Below are 19,741 nucleotides of genomic sequence, written 5' to 3'. Positions count from 1 at the left end.
TTTTTAAAGGACTTTCTGACCAATCCTATAAAAGTATTTTGGTTTGTTAAATTCCATAGAGTTCTTAGAGTGCAGTAATAAAACAATAAGAGTTTGTGCATTTTTTTCTTTTGACATCCTTTGTGATTCAGTTGTGAGAAACAGCATTTAACAGTAAATGAAAAAAATCCTCTGAATTTTTGCCTACTTATGGCTATCAAAAACATAGTCTATTGTTCAATCCTTTTTAAATCAGTTAAATGAGATGACAAGCAGATGTGTCAAAAGGATTAGAAACAGGACCTCCTGCACAGTTTGGGCATCTGCTCAAATATGCCCTAAGCTGACCATTATGTTCACACTGTTTAAAGGCCTATGAGAAATGAGCTGATGGATCTAGTTGAGCTTCTACTGAACAAATACTCACAATGTAGAACTACAATTAGTGCTTTTGTTAGCTGCCTCATTTTGAACAGGGATGAAATCACCGAAGTACCTCTTGAGCACTAGATTGGGGTCTTTCTAGGTTGGGGGTAAGGCAGAGTGGGAGGCAAGCCTTCTCTTCTACTGCTGATGTGACCAAACTTCTGCTCTAGAGGCCTTAAGCTTTCAACACTGCTTTGTGACAAACAACTTTCAATTTCACTTATGAAAAGGATAGGAATAAGAAAGCAAAATGCTTTTGATAATAGGTTTTGGGTGGCCATAATCATTTTAACACATCTTTTTACACACTCCTCCCTAGTTATTATATACCCAAGAGCAAACCACACTTTGTAAGCTGTAAAAGAACTACTTTCAAAATGAAAATACTTTAAAAACATAATTGAGGGCTCAAATAGTTTCATTTTAGAGAAACCGAAAGAAGGAATGCACTGTACAAGTGGTATATTTTATGGTTTTAATATTCTCAGTCCATTAGGAATGCTGCCAAATGTACTTTAAAATGTTAAAATCAAATGAAGGGACATGATATACTTCTTTTTGAAAAAATACTAAAATGGCATTCAGTGAGGCAAAAATTAAGATACAGCACAGAACAGCATTTCTCTTTCTTTGCCCTTCATCCATTCTAACACTTACAACATGAACTGTTCATTTAACCAGTCCCTGTATGGGAGCATTGCACACTATCTTTCTACAACCATCTCTTAAACTTCTACGGTTTCTATTTGCCTGCTATAAACTTAATTAGAGAAAAACATCCATCTTGCTGCTACTTACTTTCTTTTCCTTTCTCTTTATTTTTGAGCTGCTGTAGTTTCTGTTCTCTATGCTGCTTCTCTAGCTCCTGCTCCTGTCGGTGTTGTTCCAACTTCCTCTGGTGCTCCAAGAGTTCTTGCTGATGTTTCATTGCTAGCATCTCCTGCTGTTGCTACAGAAAAGGGAAAAAAAATGAAGCAAATGAACACACACTGACTACCAAACACTTAAATTTCATAATTCACTAAATAGTGGCTATTATAAAATTGATAATGGTGCTTAATTCATAAATACAAACAATCAAGCAAACAACCCCCCCCCCAAAATGACATATTTTCCCTTCTGCAAAAGGTTCCTGTATTAGGATGGACAAGTCACTCCCTTCAACCTTATTGTTTTCACCTGGGAATATGCATGCTGAGATGCAGCTAGTAGGCCTGTGAGAACAGGGAAGCAATCTATTCGGATTCGGAGGACAGTGACTCAATTTGGATCACTGTCCCAAATCGAGTCCGCCAAATTGGCTTTGGAAGATTTGGTGCTGATTTGGAGAGATTCGGCCATGTACTATAATGGGGAATCACTGCAATACTTATAACTTTGTCAATTTTTTGACAGATTAACAGCAAGGATGGTAGCCTCTTCTGAGGGCACGAAGCCTGCCAAGTTTCAAGGAGATAGGTGTAGGGGTTTCTGGGAAATTGTACCTCATACTGTTGAAAACAAAACTCATGTCACTTGTATATGTTAAGGCAGATTTGGATGAAAACAGCAGGGATGGTAGCCTGCAACAGGGGGCCTTCCCGGTGCCAGTCAGATCTCTGCCTGCCCACCTGTTTCTGGGCCAGCTGCCCGGTCCTCTTCTGTTCAAGCAGAAATAGTTTACAAAAGGGACAGAAAGGCTGAAGACAGAGGCTTATGTGCTGTTTCTATGTTCCTTCCCCAGAACACTGATTGGAAGGGGACTCAGGGAAAGATCAGAGTCACTGGCCAGCTATAGATGTCAGTCTTCCCCCTCACTTCCTCTTCTCAGTTTCTGTTCCCCTGAAAGACTGCCTTCCGAATCGCTGAAACTTTTTCTGAATCTTTTCTGAATTGATTTGGAAGGTTTTTTGGGTCTCCCGATTCCATTCGGATTTGGTGATTCGACCTCCAAATCAGGCCGAATCTTCTCTGAATCGAATGAGCAACCGAAGTTTCACACACCCCTAGCAGCTAGCCCCTGGCCCATATGGTGCAGGAAGTCTCTGGCCTATCCTTCATGCCCTGACCTGAGACTAGTTACAAAGTCCTGCTACTTATGAGCATCTAAACGTATTGCCTAAATGTCATTCGTCTTCCCTAACTCGGTGATAAGCCCTCAAAACCTTTCAGTTGCAAACTACATAGTCATTGTCCCCACATCTACAGAGGTGGGGACAATGAATGAACCCAGGAAAATATTGTACCAGAGTCAGTCTCATTGGCATCAAGAGCTCCTGATGATGTGGGGAGCATCTTCTGCAGCTAAAAAGGGGCAAAAAGAGTTCCAAGGCAAATAGGTTCCCAAACCAATTAATCACAGGCACTGCAGGCAGGTTATTATTACTTATACCACAAATTGTCATAATTATTTTAACACTATTCCTTCATGGAATTGTGTCTTAAGGATACATGAACAAAATTTAACTGAGGCCCTGGATACATAAGGAGAATTCAAACATGAAATCCAGGACTGCATTGATCTGATGCATCAGGACTAAATGAAACTTAGGCCAGTACAATCTACCCTTTAATGTACAGCAAACTGCCTTGGTGAAAGTCCAGTTTTGTGCTGGAACTGTAAGCGTTTTTACACGTGCTGTGGGACGTGGCACTGGGCACTTTAATTAGCGAGCTGTGCTAATTATAAGTGCTTGTATGTCCCGTGCAACATGGCACTACATTACACACTAACACTCTGTACCCAATATCAATACAGTTACACTGATAGAAAGTTCTCTTTAGTCTGGACCTCACCTCACTGTCTTCTTGCTATTGTGCATTTTTAACTAAGGCACAAACATCTGTAAGCGTTCTTAAAACAAAGTATTTTAATGGATCATTACACACAAAAAAGCCTACGTTAAAGAAATGTCATTGGAATTACAACACCAAGCACTCAAAAGTTAGGTAATGCCAGAATTAAGGTGGTCTCTGCAAAATGAATTCAATTCCTATGTGTGCGCTTTATGAAAACCTTTAGTTATGTAACCACATACCATTTTCCCCACATTGTCTTAGTGCAGAGCAGGAGTGCTCAGGGAATGGGGCAACTATTCAATTTTTATTTTATTTTCCTCTTAACTCATGCCCTTATTTACTGCAAAACAGCCACACCCAAAATTAACTAAAGGATGTTTTATTTCCTCTCCAGCTTTTCTGTGGTATTCATCACTACTACGTACACCTAACAAAACATGAATATGACTTTGGAACAGCCTTCTGAAATAAGTTATTCCCCCACCCCACTGTTTCTTGCACTTTTACAAAACTGGATGTTCCTAGTATGGGGAAAGCTTGGGGAGCAGTGACTGCTCCAATCCTCCTGTTCCAGGGGCAAGGGGGACCTAAGCTCCCTACCCATCCCTCAGACTAGAGTGGGTTGCTCCTCTGCTTGGCTCCTGGTAGCTGGATCCTGTATCAAGCAGCCAACAGGAGTGCAATCTGTCTGGCCAGTGTCCTGCTGGGTCAGGCCAAGATGGCAGCTCTGAAAAGCTGTAGAAACTAGCTCCCAGGAGCTTGCTCTGATGCCACCCTCAAACTCTTCCACTTCCTGGTCTAGAAGCAAGCCACATTTGAATCGGGACACTTCACCTTGCAACAAAGTGTGGACCAATGTGTCACGCTGAGCCATCAGAGGGACACTCTACAAGGTAGAAGACAGACAATTGGTCCTATATGTATAACTCCAGAAGAGGCACTGGGGAGGGCGTTTCAATCTCATGACATGGTGTTTCTTGTTGCTGACAAGCATCTCATGGTTGGCTCTTGGGGGGGGGGGGGCAGGGGCACACATCTGCACTTTCACTACTTGTTTTTAATTTTCGTATAATAAAGGTTTAAAAAGTCAAAAGTCTCATGCACATGCACTTTGCCAGATAGTCCTCTATTATCTGAGTTACAGCCAATCCAAGGGAAACCTCTCAGACTGTACAATTTAGACCTGCTCAGTCTTTGCCAAGTGGCTCAGTGTTTTGGGTAGTAGCCTTCTATTCTTTCTAGAATTACCACAAGAAGATTTAACTGTTTTTTTCCCCAGTTGAGTTAATAGAAGGGGACTTAGCACACCCATTAGCTTAGACTAAGCCTGTGCTTCTCTACAGACTAAAAACCTACTCAATGGCAGCCACTAATACACATCACCCATAACACTACTACAACCTCACTTTACAGATTGGGAAACTGAAATAATGGCAGATTTATCTATCTATTGCCACAGAACTAGTAGCATAAGCAGGGTTAGCAACAAAATTCTTCCAAGGCCTGGCCCTTCATTCTGCTGTGCTTACAGGGCTGAGCATCTATAGAGACCAGTGCAAATGCCTGACATTTCTGAAAGTAAGGTTCCATACTACCTAAATTAGGCACCTACAGCAGTGATTCCCAAACAGGGTGCCACAATGACCCTTTGTGTTACAATAGTTTCCCCAGAAGCACACCATTCCTCTAAGCCACACTGCTGTCCAACTGGCGATCACAGCCACGTGAACAGAGCAGCTTCAGGCACCACATTGACAAGCTGCATATCAAGAACCCCTGTGATCCAGGTCTGACTTGTGAGTTGGACACCCTTGCTCTAGGCCAAATGCAAATAGCTTTTCATGGGACCAGCAAAATATAAAGGGCATTAGCCTTTTGCCAAATGTAAAGTTCCTGCTGAAAATAATGCAAACAACTTAAAAATGGGGTTACTACCCCTTCTTCCTAGGGTATATCCAAATTTCATCTCTCCATCATCTGTGAAGAATGTTACACGTAGTTTAATTATATATTTATAAGATTATGCCCCTAGATTACTCAGAATGCAGAGGCACGTTTACTCAGTGACTTGAGTTATCATGATCATGTTACTCCCTCAATGCATTCTTTACATAGGCAGCTTATAAACTAGCAGATTGATTTTAAGTTGGCATTGTTGACTTTTAAAACCCTTAGTACAGTGTAGGTCCTGGCAAAAGATGAGACTTCTTCTTGGAGCCTTAACTTAAAGGATATCTGTGCTCCAATACTAATCTCTGTTATAAGTTCACATCACCCACTCCTAAGTGAGAGGGGATCAGGCCAAAGCTGTACTTGTTACTAAAGGTATCACACTTATTCTTCCCACAAAGTCTCTCTTACTGAATCTTACTCCAGAATTAGAAAGTATACAACTTTTCAATTCAAAAAGCTATTTGCATAGCTTTTGAAATAATTGGACCAATTCAGCCATTTGGTTTTTGCTTTCTTCTTCCTCTTTATATACATTTGCTTTCCTTAAGTTTGACAGTGGTCTCCCATTTCAAGTTGCACTAGTAACATTTAAAACAGTAGGGGGCATATTATAAAATAAAGCAATTTCAACACCTGCACATGGACGTGAAAAAAATGTCACTTGTATTCAGTCTTCTGAAATCCCTGATGCAATAAATGTGCCTCCATTATTTTTTGCTAAAATTTAAAGTGTATTTATCACTGTGTTGTAAAACTCATGTTACATATACATTCCCTGCAAATCCAGTGGCCTTTTCATACCACAATTTCATTCCATTTCAGCAAAAGGCAATTTAGGATATAATCACCCACAGAAATAAGAACTCTGGAAGCCTAATTTTTCTGTTTTGTAATTAAGCCACAGCATCAACTAACACTTCTCCATTTGGAGAAGGAGTATCATTACAGACTTCCAACAAGTCCACCACATGGTGGCTTTTATAACATAGCCACAAAAATTATGTAAATCAACAATATTTAATGCACAATATGTTAAAACAGGTTTTGTTATTTTTCTGAAAACAGGGGCTTTTTTTCCCCATCTGCAGTCTCCTAGACTAAGTGTGTTATGCTTCTTGCAATGGTTTACATACATTAAAAAGCTTTAGAAGGAACTGTGCTTTCATTAACATTTGTAGTGAAATGTAAATGAACAAGAAAAAAAAAGTGAAAACAGATTTGTACTGGACTGCTTATAGAAATGTCATTAAAGATTTATTGTTTCTGCTGGAGCTCCAGCCCACTCTTGAGCATATATTTAATACAGGCTATGAATCTTTTCAAGGTAAATAAATGGAAAGAAAAAAAAAAAAAAAAAAGGAGACCTGTCTACCAAACAGAAGGGGGGAAGAAATTCAAAATCATCTGGTCTCCTCTACACTCTGATTTTAGTGACCAATAACCAACCAATTTATTTAAATTTGTTCTGTGATTTTCCCAATGCTATGCCTGCATTAGAGCAAATTAAATGGACGCCAACAAAAATAAATAAAATATACCCATGCAGCAAAATGAAAGAGTGATTACTTTTCATGCATTTTATCCAAACATTTTGTGCAAAATGCATAAGCGGCATTAGGAACAGAACCAAGGTCTCCTGCTATCGACGTGAGTGGCATAACCAATAACCTACAGAATCAACAAACCTTCTTATGTACACTCTCTTGCCCCATGAAATCCCATGAACAATGCTTCAGCCTCAACAAGAGAGAAGGGACATGTCACCAATTAGACTAGGTCTATAACCTGGTGATTAGGTACCTCTCCTGGAAAGTGGAAATGTGGGTTTGAACCCCTTCATGTTGAAGACACTGAACTCAGGCTTCCCAGTTCCTGGAAAAGTGCTCTAACCATTTGACTGTTGTACAAAAGGTGGACACTTCATCACCTCTTCTCTCCAGTCATGTCTTAAAAGAGAAGAGAGAATCTGTTCTACGTACTCTACAGTAGGGGGCAGCAACCTATAGCCCTGGGACAAATCTTCAGCAGCCCTTCCTGCTATTCTCCTGTGCCTGCTCTTATTTCACCGCATAGGGGACAGTGAAGGAAATGCAGGCAACCTGAAACCCCTCAGGGCTGAGTTTAGGGACCCTACCACTCAAAAGTACTGGCTGTTGTGAATATCACTCTTAGTTGCCTAACTCTCCCCACAAATTGCATAAGGTAGACCAGATCTGTTCAACCAGCAACCTGCAGGCCACATCATGCCTGGGTTGCCTGGTCTCTGCTACTTCCATTGCTCTGGCAGCCACAGTCTCCAGGGCACAACAGCATGGCTGGAGGCTCGAGGAGCTTACTGCCCAAGCAGCAGTGCCAGCAGGGGGCTCATGTTTGTCACACAGCAGCAGCCAGGGGGAGGGTTGAGGCCAACCACCCGCACAGTGGTGGCAGCAGGCAGGGAGGGAGGACAGGCACAGCCCAAGTGGTGAGGTAGGGAGTTGCCTGCATGGTGATGGCAATGGTGGTGGAGCTGGGAAGAAGGGATTTGCCTTGGCTGCTGCAGTGGTAGTGGAGGGATATGGCCAGGATGGGGACAGCAGCAGCAGGTGGGGTGAAAGCTTGCACTGCATGGCATGAAGGGTTCCATGGAGTCCATGCAGCCTCTGTGGCATGCAGTCCATATGGCGTGCAGCCCAAGACCCCTGACCTGTGCAGTGTTTAGTCCCTGGCTGCTCTGGAGAGTCTTGAGGTAGGATTTGGCAACATATGGCCTGTGGGTCAGGTCCAATTTGCAGGGCCTTTGTTTGTAACCTACAGAGCCAGGGCTTCGCTGGCATTCAGCAGAGGGGGAGCTCTGCCACACTGCAGCTGGGCACCTGGGGATTCAGTGGAGGGGGAGCTCTGCCCACAGCATGGCACTAAGGCACTCAGAGCCTTGGCAGCAGACTCTGGTTGGGGGGGGGTCATCGTGCTGTACTGCAGGCAGACTCAAGTGGCGGCAGTGCTCTGCCTGAAAAATATTGTCAAAATATTGTCAAACCCAGGTTTAAGGGACTGAGGTGCTTAATTTGGGTTTGTAAATTCCGCTCTGAAAGTACCTACACCCCTTTGTGGATCTGGGCCTACATGGCTTTTAATGGGACATTGCTACCTTTATCACTTAGGTGCTTTTTAAAATGTTGCCCGCAATAACATCTATCTATAAATATCTTCTGAAACACAATTATTTGCCAAGAAGCATTTAGTTTGCTGAGAATTATCAGTTACTGTGGTAAGATCCCTCCCTCTTATATGCACTATAACACAGGAGATACTATTCCACAGGTCTGTTGCTGGCAAATCTAACAATGGCAATCCTGTAATGCATATATATCAATTGCACATAGTTAAAAATGGTATGTTTTTCTTAACCCATAAAAAATGTAAGCATTTGTGAAATGTAAAATTATATGGTAAGGGAAAGCCCCAGCATTAGGACTAATTCCAGAAATATATTAATTTGAGGAATGTACTCTGTGTAAAATATGCATACTGTATTAGTAAGAGCATCAAGGAACATCTGAATAAGGTGCTCGTGCCAAAATAAATATTTGTAAATATTTATAACTATAGGGATTCCTGCATATGTTTAATGTCACTGCTTCTACTCTTTAGGAAAATGGCACAAATGCTTACCTATACCTGTAGATAAAGCTTCTGAAGCTGTATGGGAATATATTAACACTGATAAATGTACTAAAGAGAATATCATGCATTTCATGACATTCACCACAAAACATGAAGACACAGCAGTACAATTACTTTTACAGTTGCATTTATTAAGAATTTGTTTTTGTTCCCTTCAATTAAGTCCCAAAATCAGGCTTATTTGGAACAGAGGGTGAAAACCAAAACATTTTAAGTGAATACATTCTTAACTTCTCAACTGCACTGAAAAAAGCAACTAAAAGAGAATTTGTCAGTCGTTAGAGCAAAAATTGAAAAATTAAAACAATGGTGCCGGAAGCTCTCAGTGTTATGATTCTTAAGGAAACACAGTATCTTCATGGATAGCAAGTGTTACTAATGCTAAAGTCTTCATTTACCAAAAAGAACATAATTACATTCTTTTAGGAAGAGGCATGGCATGAGGTCCAGCCTAGATGTCACTGGGTCATCACTGTGGCATGCCACTCTCCTTCAGTTAAGTACTCCTAATATCAGCCCATCTCTTTATTCCGTGCTATTTTACCCACTTTACATCTACCAAGGATCTGAATCCTTGCCCAGTGTTCACACACCTATCTTCTAACAGTGACATCGCTCTATCCTTTCCCTAAGTGGCCAAATACTTCTTCCAACCCACAACTTCTGACAAGGTTTTCCATCACATAAAGTATCCTTCTCCCCTTTGAAGCATTTTTCAAAAGACCGTTTCTCATTGTCTTATTTGATTAAACTGAGTAACACTTTCAAAAGCACCCAAGAGACCACAAACTTTTTTATTAGAAACATTATTAAGTCCAACGTCACATAGATACTTTTGAATGTTTTTCCCCCCTGCTATTAGCTGATGGATGTTCATTGCATTTCAGTAGTTCTCAGCATACTAGCTGCTGCCATTCTGAAACATTCCCCTTCTGAAATGACTTCATAAATTCTTGTGTCCACACTCTAAGATCCCTTTTGCCGAACCTCAGAAGTGTCCAAGAACAGCAATTCACTCTTTTAAAAAGCGAGAGGTTAGAGCAAATATCTCAAGAAAATCTGAGCACACAGGGAATCTGGCTACTCTACACCAGATCGCCTGTTGCTCCGTATCACACTAATGCATCCAGCAACATCTTCTCTGGAGTGTAAGTCTAATGTAATTAATTTAAAAGAGCTTGATCAAAATATAGGTCAAATGGATGCTTAAAAAATGAAGCACTAGCCCCCGGTGCAAAAAGCTGATGTTCAGGAGGATCCCATTTTTTTCAGATAATTTTAGTGAACCATAGGCTCTACTGTCAGGTCCTCAGATACCACCACTTCATCACATCTATTTCAAGGAGAACACTCATGACTTCCACCTCATCAACCTGAAAGATGCCTTAAAGCTTGCAAAGAAGGGATTTTTTCCCTAGTATTTAGTTGGTCTAATAAAAGATATCGCCTCTGACCCAAGAGCTTTGTGTTTCTCTCTTTTCTCAGACCAACACAGCTACAACATAGACCCCTTTATCCTCAAGGACACACCAACTGAAAAACAGATTACATCTTTGAACGAGCCATACAAATACCCTGCAATAAGCTACTAAAACACAGAAGAAAAAACTCCCATCAAGTGCACTGCTTTTCCCTGGCTGTTATATACCACCCCACAGTAGAGCCTGTAAGGAGAATCATCAATAAGTTACAGTCTATAATCAAAAAAGTTCAGATTCTGAGGGAAATACCCCCAACCCCCTCCACTCCTGGCCTTCAAGCAGTCCCCAAACCTGTAACAACCCATAATCAAAAGCAAATTCTCTTCTAATCAAGAGACTCCAAATAGGATACAAGCCTGTCTCAACAATAAATGCAGAACCTGTCCCTACATCTCCAGCATCACAGCATAGAGCACCCCAGAGAATCCATGGATCTTACCCATCCATGCACGTCACAAAAAGCAGTGCATCTGATCCCACAGACTTTGTGGAAACTGTGTAGGTGAAACGGTTACGGACTACGCACCAAAATAAACTCTCAGAAAAAAATGGAAACACAAACACCAAGACAAGCACATTTTTCACGGAACAACCCCTCTCGCTCTGACCTTACAAACCCCATGATCAAAGGGAATTTACAAAACACCTCCAGAGGATCAGCCTGGAAACTGAAATTCCTAACTCCACTTAACAGTAAAAAATCTGGACTTAATATAGAAAGTGGCTTCATAGTTCACTACAACCTAACAACTACTGCCAATAATCTCTCTGCATTTCAAAGGTAATAAACTATCATATTTACCTGATTCTGAAATGAGTTTTTTCCCCCCTCATTCATCATTGGGGAAAACACAAAGCCTTATCTTAGAATCATGGGCAACTACTGGAAGGTGAAAGAAACAGCTGTGCAGGGTGCTGAGCTGGGGCAGGGACAGCACCCACAGTGTGCAGAAGCGGCTCTGCTCCCCGCCCAGATGCCCTCCCCGGTCCTCTGGGCTTTGCCCCCTTGCTTGTAGGGAGCCAGGCAAGAGTTGGTCTCCATCCTACCACATATTGCAGGAATCAGATGCACTGGGAGCCCAACTTGGTACTCCAAAGATTTCTTCTTCCCTGCCCTGCTTCCTTTCCCCCCTTCCCTTGTCTTCCTCCACAGAAGGGGTGAAAGGAAGGGAGCAGGTCAGGGATGGATAAATCTGTGGGGTGCCAAACCAGGCTCCCAACACAGCTACTTCCTGTAGCATGGAGCAGCAGTGGCTCTGGGGCTCCACCTGTGCCCAGTCCATGAGGGAGGCACGAGGAAGAGGAGGTAAATGATGGGCTGATAGTTAGCAGGGTGGCAAGGGATAAGGAACAGGATGCCTGCTCCCTTGCCCCAGATTTCCCCCTTGTTTATCCCTACTTCTGCTCCCCACCACCTGCCCCATCACTTCTGCTTTCCCCACTGCTTGTCTCCCCCCCCCGACTGTTGTTTTCCTGCTCCAGCAGTAGGGGGACAAATTTAAGATGACCCCCCAATAATTAGATTCTAGATGCAGAAAATTATAATAAATTCATAGCTTTCTGCATCTAGAATCTACCATATTTCACAGTGTATAAGTCAACATGGTGCATACGTTGACCCCCAGCTTTCCGATCTGAAAGGGAAGGATTTTCATAGGCATGGTGCATAAGTCGGAGCCAGGCTTGGTGCCAAGTTGGTGTGGCCCCATATCCCCTGTGAGCAGTGCTGCCAGAGCCACATGCAGGGGATGGGGCTGTGCCAGCTAAGTGTCAAGCCCAGCCCTATCCCCTGATAACTACTGGGGGTCATCATAAATTCAAAATCATCTTAGAATCAAGTAAATATGATAGTCCCTTCTTAAATGGTCCTGCTCTGCCACTAACCAGACTGCCTATTCTACTGAACTTTTTTTTTTTTTTTTTTTTTTTTTTTTTTTTTTTTATAATGCTCCTGTTAACATCTTTTCATGCCTAGTTCACAGCCCTTCATGTAGACTGCTTCCATTTACACTGAGACTTTTCTCTGATTTTTAGCTCAGCCTGTCCATCTGCTTTTGTTTCAGACCAGAGGAAGGGCACTTGAGGCCTGAAAGCTTGCCCAGTCACCTTCTCAACTATACAGTTTGTGCAATAAAAGGTGTAAAAAATCCTTGCCTCAAAATCTGGGGTCATGTTGGGGCATTTTGCTGAAAGTTCAATTTTGTTTAAAATTGTCTGCATCAGTGTGATGGGAGGAGTTAAAAAGCTAAAGAAAAATGTACCCTCTATTGAAAAGGCATCTTAGGTCTCCATGGGCCAGGATTCCTGCTATAATATAGACAACTTCAAGGTATTTGTATCAAAAAGAAAATCTATGTCTGAAAGGCACTGCCGAAAAATGTTTAGTTGAAAACCCCCTCCCGCCCTCCCACACCCTGAAAGTTTCTTTTCCTCTAAAGATCTGTGATCTGCACAGCCAGTCCACCCTTCAATTAGGTTTATCTGAGATATATTATAAACCTAAATAAACAGGAGTTTGGTCTCTACCCAAAAAGACTAAGTTTGGTTAGAAATGTCTGGGCAAGAATAAAAAGTAACTGGGGTGTCTGACGCACAGAATTAAGAATTTAAGAGTACAAGATTAGGAAGCTAAGTATCCTTAAGGAAAACAGATTATGGGAAATTCCCTGACTATGCAGCTGCTTGAACTGTGTCAATCCTGTGTTAAAACTTCAGTATTTTATTAATCCAGTTCAGAACAAGTCTCAGGCTTCCTGATCCCTTGTCTATCATGTTGTAGTGGAAGTGGATTTTAATGATCCTATTGGCTTACGCGTGTTACTACCGTCTTTCATATGATTACCAGGGTCTGAAATGTGGTCCTTACAGAGTCTAAGGGTGAAAGAGGGAACTAAATGGGAGCATAAGATATTATAATGTAGTTCCCTGTTATCACTAGGAGCCCCCCACAATTTGAAGTTTACACTGTTTAATTGACAAAAGAAAAAAAAGTCTTCCTTCTTACCCACATTAATTCTGCGAGATTTGGAAGAAACAGTAGTCAGAGATACTTTACATGCAGTTCTAATTTTGTAGCTCCAATTCTGTTCTGGTTGATATACTATGTTCATTACCATGGTGTCCGAGTGCCAGGGGACTAGAGCATGATGGTCATAAGGGATTTGAATGGCTCAATACTGCTAACTCCATTATACAGGGCTCCAGGCAAAGGCTATGGAAGGCAAGATCTAGCATACAGATTCTGTAGAGGGGGTTAGGAAGACCTGAAGTCACCAAACACCAGAGCTTGTCCTTTTTGAGGAAGACAATGCAGCTGTAAGCATGCTTTGTTCCATTAAACTTGACAAAAGAGGAGGCTGGCCTTCCAGGTTGTCTGAAACAATGGTACAGGGCTAAGCATATAAGCAGGTAGGCAGGTTAGACACAGGAGTTTTGTGAAGCCAAAAACTATGTTGCTCACTTCGATTCTCCAAAAGAATAGGAAGGCCATTGCTACAGGAGGAGAAACTAGACAAGAAAACAAAGAAGTAGGTCATTTCTCCCTGTGAATAGACCCCTCAAAAATGGAGGTAGCTAGGAAAACCAAGAGATAGCTTTTATGGTTGGGGAGTTTTTTTGGCAGGGAAAAAAAGGAGTCCCTCAGAGGGAAGAAGCAGCAGAAAATGCATGAGCTCTGATCTCTGTATGCAGTGTCTTCTCAACGGGGAAGAAAGAGCATAAGAATAGACTGGGTCACACAGGTGACATGATACAATCACTCGTGCCAATATCAATTTCTAGTTCCATTCCTACTCGAGCCTGCTTGCAACCTTATTATACAAAGAGATGCTGGGAAGCACTGATTTATTTTTTTTTTTGTCAGTGTCCATGACACAAGGAAAGAGCAGCTCAAGTATCTTTGACATATCTGAAGTCATTTGGTACAGAAGAAAATTGAATTAATGTTCACCTGAATGTGCAATATAATTTGAATATCCACCCAAACATAGCAGGTACATTCATTAAAGAAAACATACTGCACAGCTACATGGTGAATGCATCTGTTTGTTTTACAAAATTACCCATCACACATTCAAACAAGAAAATTAAATGCAGGAACCTATATTATGCGCATACAAGTCAGACCATTCAAACTTATGTTTTCCATTCAAGCCTTTAATTCTATTCCCTTGTGAACATGCTGCATTTTGTAAATAGACAATATCCAGCTGCTATTGAAGCCCTGATTTTGAATTTACTGAATTCTGTATGTGTAAAATTCCGCTATAGTGTTAAATTAGCAAAGGTTCCCCCCTCCCCCCCACTCTTATTTTCTAGGGACTTCTCTTCAATTTAACACAATTTACTTTCAATTTTATCTAGTTAAAAAGTTACATAAAAGATCTGAATTGAAAATCCACAGCAGAGAATTGCAATGTACTTTTTCTAGTGCTTTTTATTCTAAAATTCTAAAACACTTCAAGAGATACTGAAAATCTTTCAGCTGCATACAGTCACAATGCAAACATAACTCATAATACACACATTTTGATGGAAGATAAATTGATGCTATAATGTATAAAGATACATAAAAAGCTAAGCATTCCATAAATTACTAACTTATACAAAACAACAAAAGTGCAAAGTGTTTCTAGTGAAGCAGCTCATATCCATTTCTCAAATAGAAAATGGTCCTACTTCTTTTTTCTTCCATATACTAGACCAGAGCCGGGCCATTATTTGAGCCCCACAAGACATGTAGGCAGTTCTGGGGAGCTACTGTAGACCAGTCAGCACCTCCCTCTTGCCTCTCCTCCCAAGAGCCCAGAGCCCACGTGCTCTGTGGTTCCTCCCCACCACTGCCAACAGAGCACAGCCCCCAGGCCAGCCTGTGCCGTGCCTGCTCTGGACCACCCACCCACGCTGAGCAACGGCAGTGGCTGGGCAGAAGCTGCTGCTCATCACAGGGGAAAAAGCAGCCCCTCACTGCTGCTGGCCCCTTCTTGCTGCCGCTGCCTGGAGCCCATGCCCTGTGGCTCCTCTCCACTGCCATCACTGCCACTTCCTGGCCACCCAGCAGGGTAGCAGTGGCAGTGCAGAGGAACCACAGAGCAGCATAGGTACAGGCTCTGGGTGGGTCTGGTAGCAGTGAGGGGGAGGAGTTATAGTTCCCTTGTGCCAAGCACAACTTCTGTCTAGCTGCAACCACTGCTCAGCATAGGCAGGGAAGTCTGGAGCAGGTACAGGTTGGGGCTGTACACAAGGGTCCAGCTGGTCCAGAGCTGGTCCACTCTACCGGGCTGAACCCAAAACAAGCACAGGGTGCGCTGAAATCAGGGCTGTAAGTGTGGGTCCCCACCAGTACCACTGGGCTGTGCCCACAGTGGCATCTAGAGTGACTGGTGCTGCCTAGAAAGGCAGTCCAGCTGCAAAGCCACCCTAGTCCTGCTGCATGCCCAGGGGCAGCAGAATGCACCATGGGCTGAATGGCGCCTGGGCCAGGTGGGACCGAGGGACCTGCCATGAACCAGAATAAGTCCCTCCATGGGCTAGATCCAGTCCGCAGGCCATATTTTGCACACCCCTGTGACGATTTGCAAAGAAACAACATTCCAACACTAATCAAATCCAAACAGTGCTGGATACTAAAGAAGACAATATGCTGAACAAGAGGTTGTTTTGAGCAAGACATTAAAGAAAAATTCATGTAAGAATTACAAGTTCTGATTTTCCCTATGACAAACAAAAATTCATATTTTCAAAAGAAATTCTGGACCCCAAACTTGGAGGTGGTGGATAAAAACTGCAATGGGTTGTAGACGTTCAGAAAACAGTACACAAAATGAGTGGAATAGCTAAAAGGGTGGCGAAAGTGGAATTTTTAGAAACAAGACGCTACGCACCCAAACATCCCCTCAAGAGGGCCTTAACATCCCCAAAAAGTACCCCTCATGTTACCAGTACATTGCACCAGAAGATGCTGCAAAAGCCCCTGGGATGCCTTCCTGCAATGCACTTCGCATTCAGCTTTTGAAGATGAAGACAGTCACAAGCATTGTGATGACCACAGGGCTCTGACAGCTTAACAGTGTCAGCTCTTGTGAGTAGACAGACCTACTGCTAACAAAACTTTGTAGCACAGAGAATGCCTCAGTTGCTTTGAAGTCAAGCATGTGATATCCAAGGCGGCGACTCATAGGGGACATGCCAGGACTGACAGCCTCCACACTATGGATACTGAGCAGATGCAATACCAACTAGAAAAGCTAGACATCTGTAAGTCAACAGGACCAGATGGACTCCATCTGAGAGTGCTGAAGGAGCTGGCTGAGGTCATCGAAGAAATTCCTGAGGCTTGGAAGTGGGCCAACACTGTGCCCACCTTCAAGAAGGGGAAGAGGGAAGACCTGGGCAACTATAGGCCAATCAGCCTAACCTCCATCCCAGGGAAAATCCTAGAAAAACTCATTAAAGAGTCTATGTGCGATACACTCATTGAGGGTAAGATTCTGAATGACAGCTAGCATGACCCTGTCGCAGGTAGGTCTTGTCTTACCAATCTCATCTCCTTCTATGAACAGGTCTCTTTGCCACCTGGACATGGGAGAGGTCGACATTATATACCTAGACTTCCAAAAGGCTTTTAATCTAGTATCCCATGATATCCTTGTGGGAAATCTGGAAGATTGTGGGCTCAGCTGCTCAATGGTTCAGTGGATGGGAAACTGGCTACAGGGTAGGACCCAGAGAGTTCTCATGAACGGATGCGCAAAGTGGCCAGCGGTGTCCCTCAGGAGTCCGTGCTTGGATCAGTGGGTTTAACATCTTTATCAATGATTTGGATGGGGAAGTGAAAAGCACACTGGCCAAGTTCGCGGATGACACGAAGTTATGGGGCAGTGTGGTCACGCCAGAAGACAGGTTGCAGATACAGGTGGACCTGGACACACTTGAGAGTTGGGCAAACCAGAACCAGATTAAGTTTAACACTTCCAAGTATAAGGTGCTCCATCTGGGGGCAAACAACCCTCAACATACATACAGGTTCACATGGGCAATTGGTGCCTCCTGAGTGAGGGGGGCATGTGCCCCCAGTTAGTGATGGGGGGGTGTCCCCCAGCAGCCATTCTCATTCTCTAAAAAGCGGCTGCACCCCTTCTAGAAGTGGTGGCAGGACTTCCGGATATGGCACAGCCACCTTTGCTGGGGGCCCTGGTACCCGGCCAGATCTCATGGGGGGGGGCACTGGTGCTCCCGCCTGCCCCCTCCCCCCCCCCGCCTATTGCCTAAACAGGGAGTGCAGCCTGACAGGGTGTGCACCAGCACTCTCAGGGGGTGCACATGCACCCCCTATGCACACCCACTGCAGGCTTGATGGTGACAGCTTGACCTATATCACGGCCAAAAAGGACCTACAGGTAATGATTGACCATCATATGAATATGAGCCATCAGTGCGAGGCGATGGTCAGCAAGACAAACAACACACCGACATGCATCAACCGATGCATCTCGACTGGTGAGACTGCAGTTGGAGTACTGCGCCCAGTTCTGGGCGCTGCACTTCAATAAGGATGTGGAAAAACTTGAGAGGGTCCAGAGAAGAGCCACCTGTATGATCAGGGACTTGCAAGGCAAGCCATATAAGGAAAGGCTGAACCTAAAGAGGAGAAGATTGAGAGGGGACTTGATAGCAGCTTATCGCTATATCAGGGGAGTGCATCAGGAGCTTAGTGAACAACTGTTCACTAGGGCACCCCCAGGGAATGGGTACAAACTCCTGGAGGACTGCTTCAGGCTTTATACCAGGGAAAACCTCCTTTACAGTCAGGGTGTTTAGACTATGGAATACACTCCCTCCAGAGGTGGTACAGTCACCTACCCTCGAGGTTTTCAAGAGGAGACTGGAAAGTCACCTCACTGGTGTCACCTAACCCCAGTTGTCTTCCTGCCTAGAGCAGGGGGGCTGGACCCGATGATCTGCAAGGTCCTTTCCAGCCCCTGACAATTTATGAATCTATGAATATGCTACTTAAGTACTAATAAGGCACTAAATATTCAGTCCAGTATTGCTAACAACTGTACCTTCAGTTGCAAATGTCTAAGACCAATAGTACTGTCAATCTCAGGAGGCATTACACTGCATGTTACTAGATTTTGTTTAATTTTCAAATTATGCAAATTGTTATAAAAGTGGCTAAAAGGAATATTTAAAATAAGCACTTATCAACCCTCATTACAGTCCTGAACTTTGTAAAGGTAATATATTAAGTTGATTTGTAAGATTCTTAGAAACATCTACAGATCCAACCCTTCACATCTCTTCCCGCTGGAAGTTTGCACAGATGCATTTCTGACTGACATTTAGAATTCTTCCACTTTCAAATATATGAAATACATACACAAATATTAATTAGAATTCTTTTATTTAATGTGTTATGCAATTCAAGCATTCATTAGAAGAATAACCTACTGACCAGTCAATGCACTGGTTTAATCAATTATTTTGTTTTTTATTTATTTTAAATTAACTGAGTGATCACATTCACAGACCCAGAAACGCAAGTCTTCTGTTTATTCATGAGACTGGTACAGGTATAAATAGTAGTAGGGCTCACATTCCTTCAAGACCTATATGGATCATCTTTTGAGGAGATGACAGCTCAGTTTCCATAGTCACCGAATCTTTTGTTGGTGGTTGTTACATGGACATTTTTCCATTAGTTAAGTCACTGCGACCACCAGCATGTTTTACATATGCTACTAAAACCCTACTACTACTAGCCTGGGCTCTATTTGAAATTACCAAATCAAGGCAAAGCAAGATTGCTATCCAATTATAAAATCCGTTAACAATGCAATTATATTCAAAGGTAAATTTCTACTTTGTTTTGTTTGAAGATGTTTTTCACCTATACCACAAGCCTTAAATAACAAGTGTAAAACCCTCAACAGAAAAATTATATTTTTAATATATCTCATACTTAAATATGTTTTTTAAAGTTCTTAACAGTTTTCTCTAGAGAAACAGAACATTAAAGAATGGTCAGAGTTTTCATAAAATGTTCAGAACTGCTGGCCTTAACCTGAAAATGCTGGGGCACTAGAAATGTCAGCCTAGGGAACAGCTTGAGAAAAAGTATAATTGAAAAGTGGAGGATTGAAACGAAAGGGTCACCTAATTCTGAGCCATGTTTTTCAAAAACTAACTTCACATTCATAGTTTCACAGTTAGTAGGGTCGGAAGGGACCTGAGCAGATCATCAAGTCCGACCCCCTGCCACGGCAAGAAAGATGATTGTCTAGCCTTGTCTTAAAGACCCCCAGGGTAGGAGCCAGCACTTCTCTTGGAAGTTGGTTCCAGATCCTAGCCGCCCTGACAGTGAAGTAGCGCCTCCTGATGTCTAATCTGAATTTACCCTCTGCCAGCTTGTGACCGTTATTTCTAGTCACTCCTGGCAGTGCACAGGGGAACAGGGA

The 19,741-nt window shown here is 42.8% G+C and overlaps 1 protein-coding gene across 7 annotated transcripts in view; it reads right to left on the bottom strand.

Annotated features, from left to right (window-relative positions):
* The window catches only part of HDAC4 (histone deacetylase 4), a 407,925-nt gene that overhangs the window by 178,508 nt on the left and 209,676 nt on the right, over nt 1-19,741 (bottom strand). For all 7 annotated transcript variants that reach the window (XM_019553979.1, XM_019553983.1, XM_019553981.1 and 4 more), the window contains one exon: nt 1,204-1,354. In XM_019553979.1, coding sequence (XP_019409524.1) covers nt 1,204-1,354 — 151 coding nt within the window. The remainder of the gene's footprint in view (nt 1-1,203; nt 1,355-19,741) is intronic.

The sequence above is a fragment of the Crocodylus porosus genome, unplaced genomic scaffold (assembly GCF_001723895.1).
Source record: "Crocodylus porosus isolate Cpor-Errol unplaced genomic scaffold, CroPor_comp1, whole genome shotgun sequence".
Taxonomy (NCBI): Eukaryota; Metazoa; Chordata; order Crocodylia; family Crocodylidae; genus Crocodylus; species Crocodylus porosus.
This window is presented reverse-complemented; position numbering and strand designations above follow the sequence as displayed.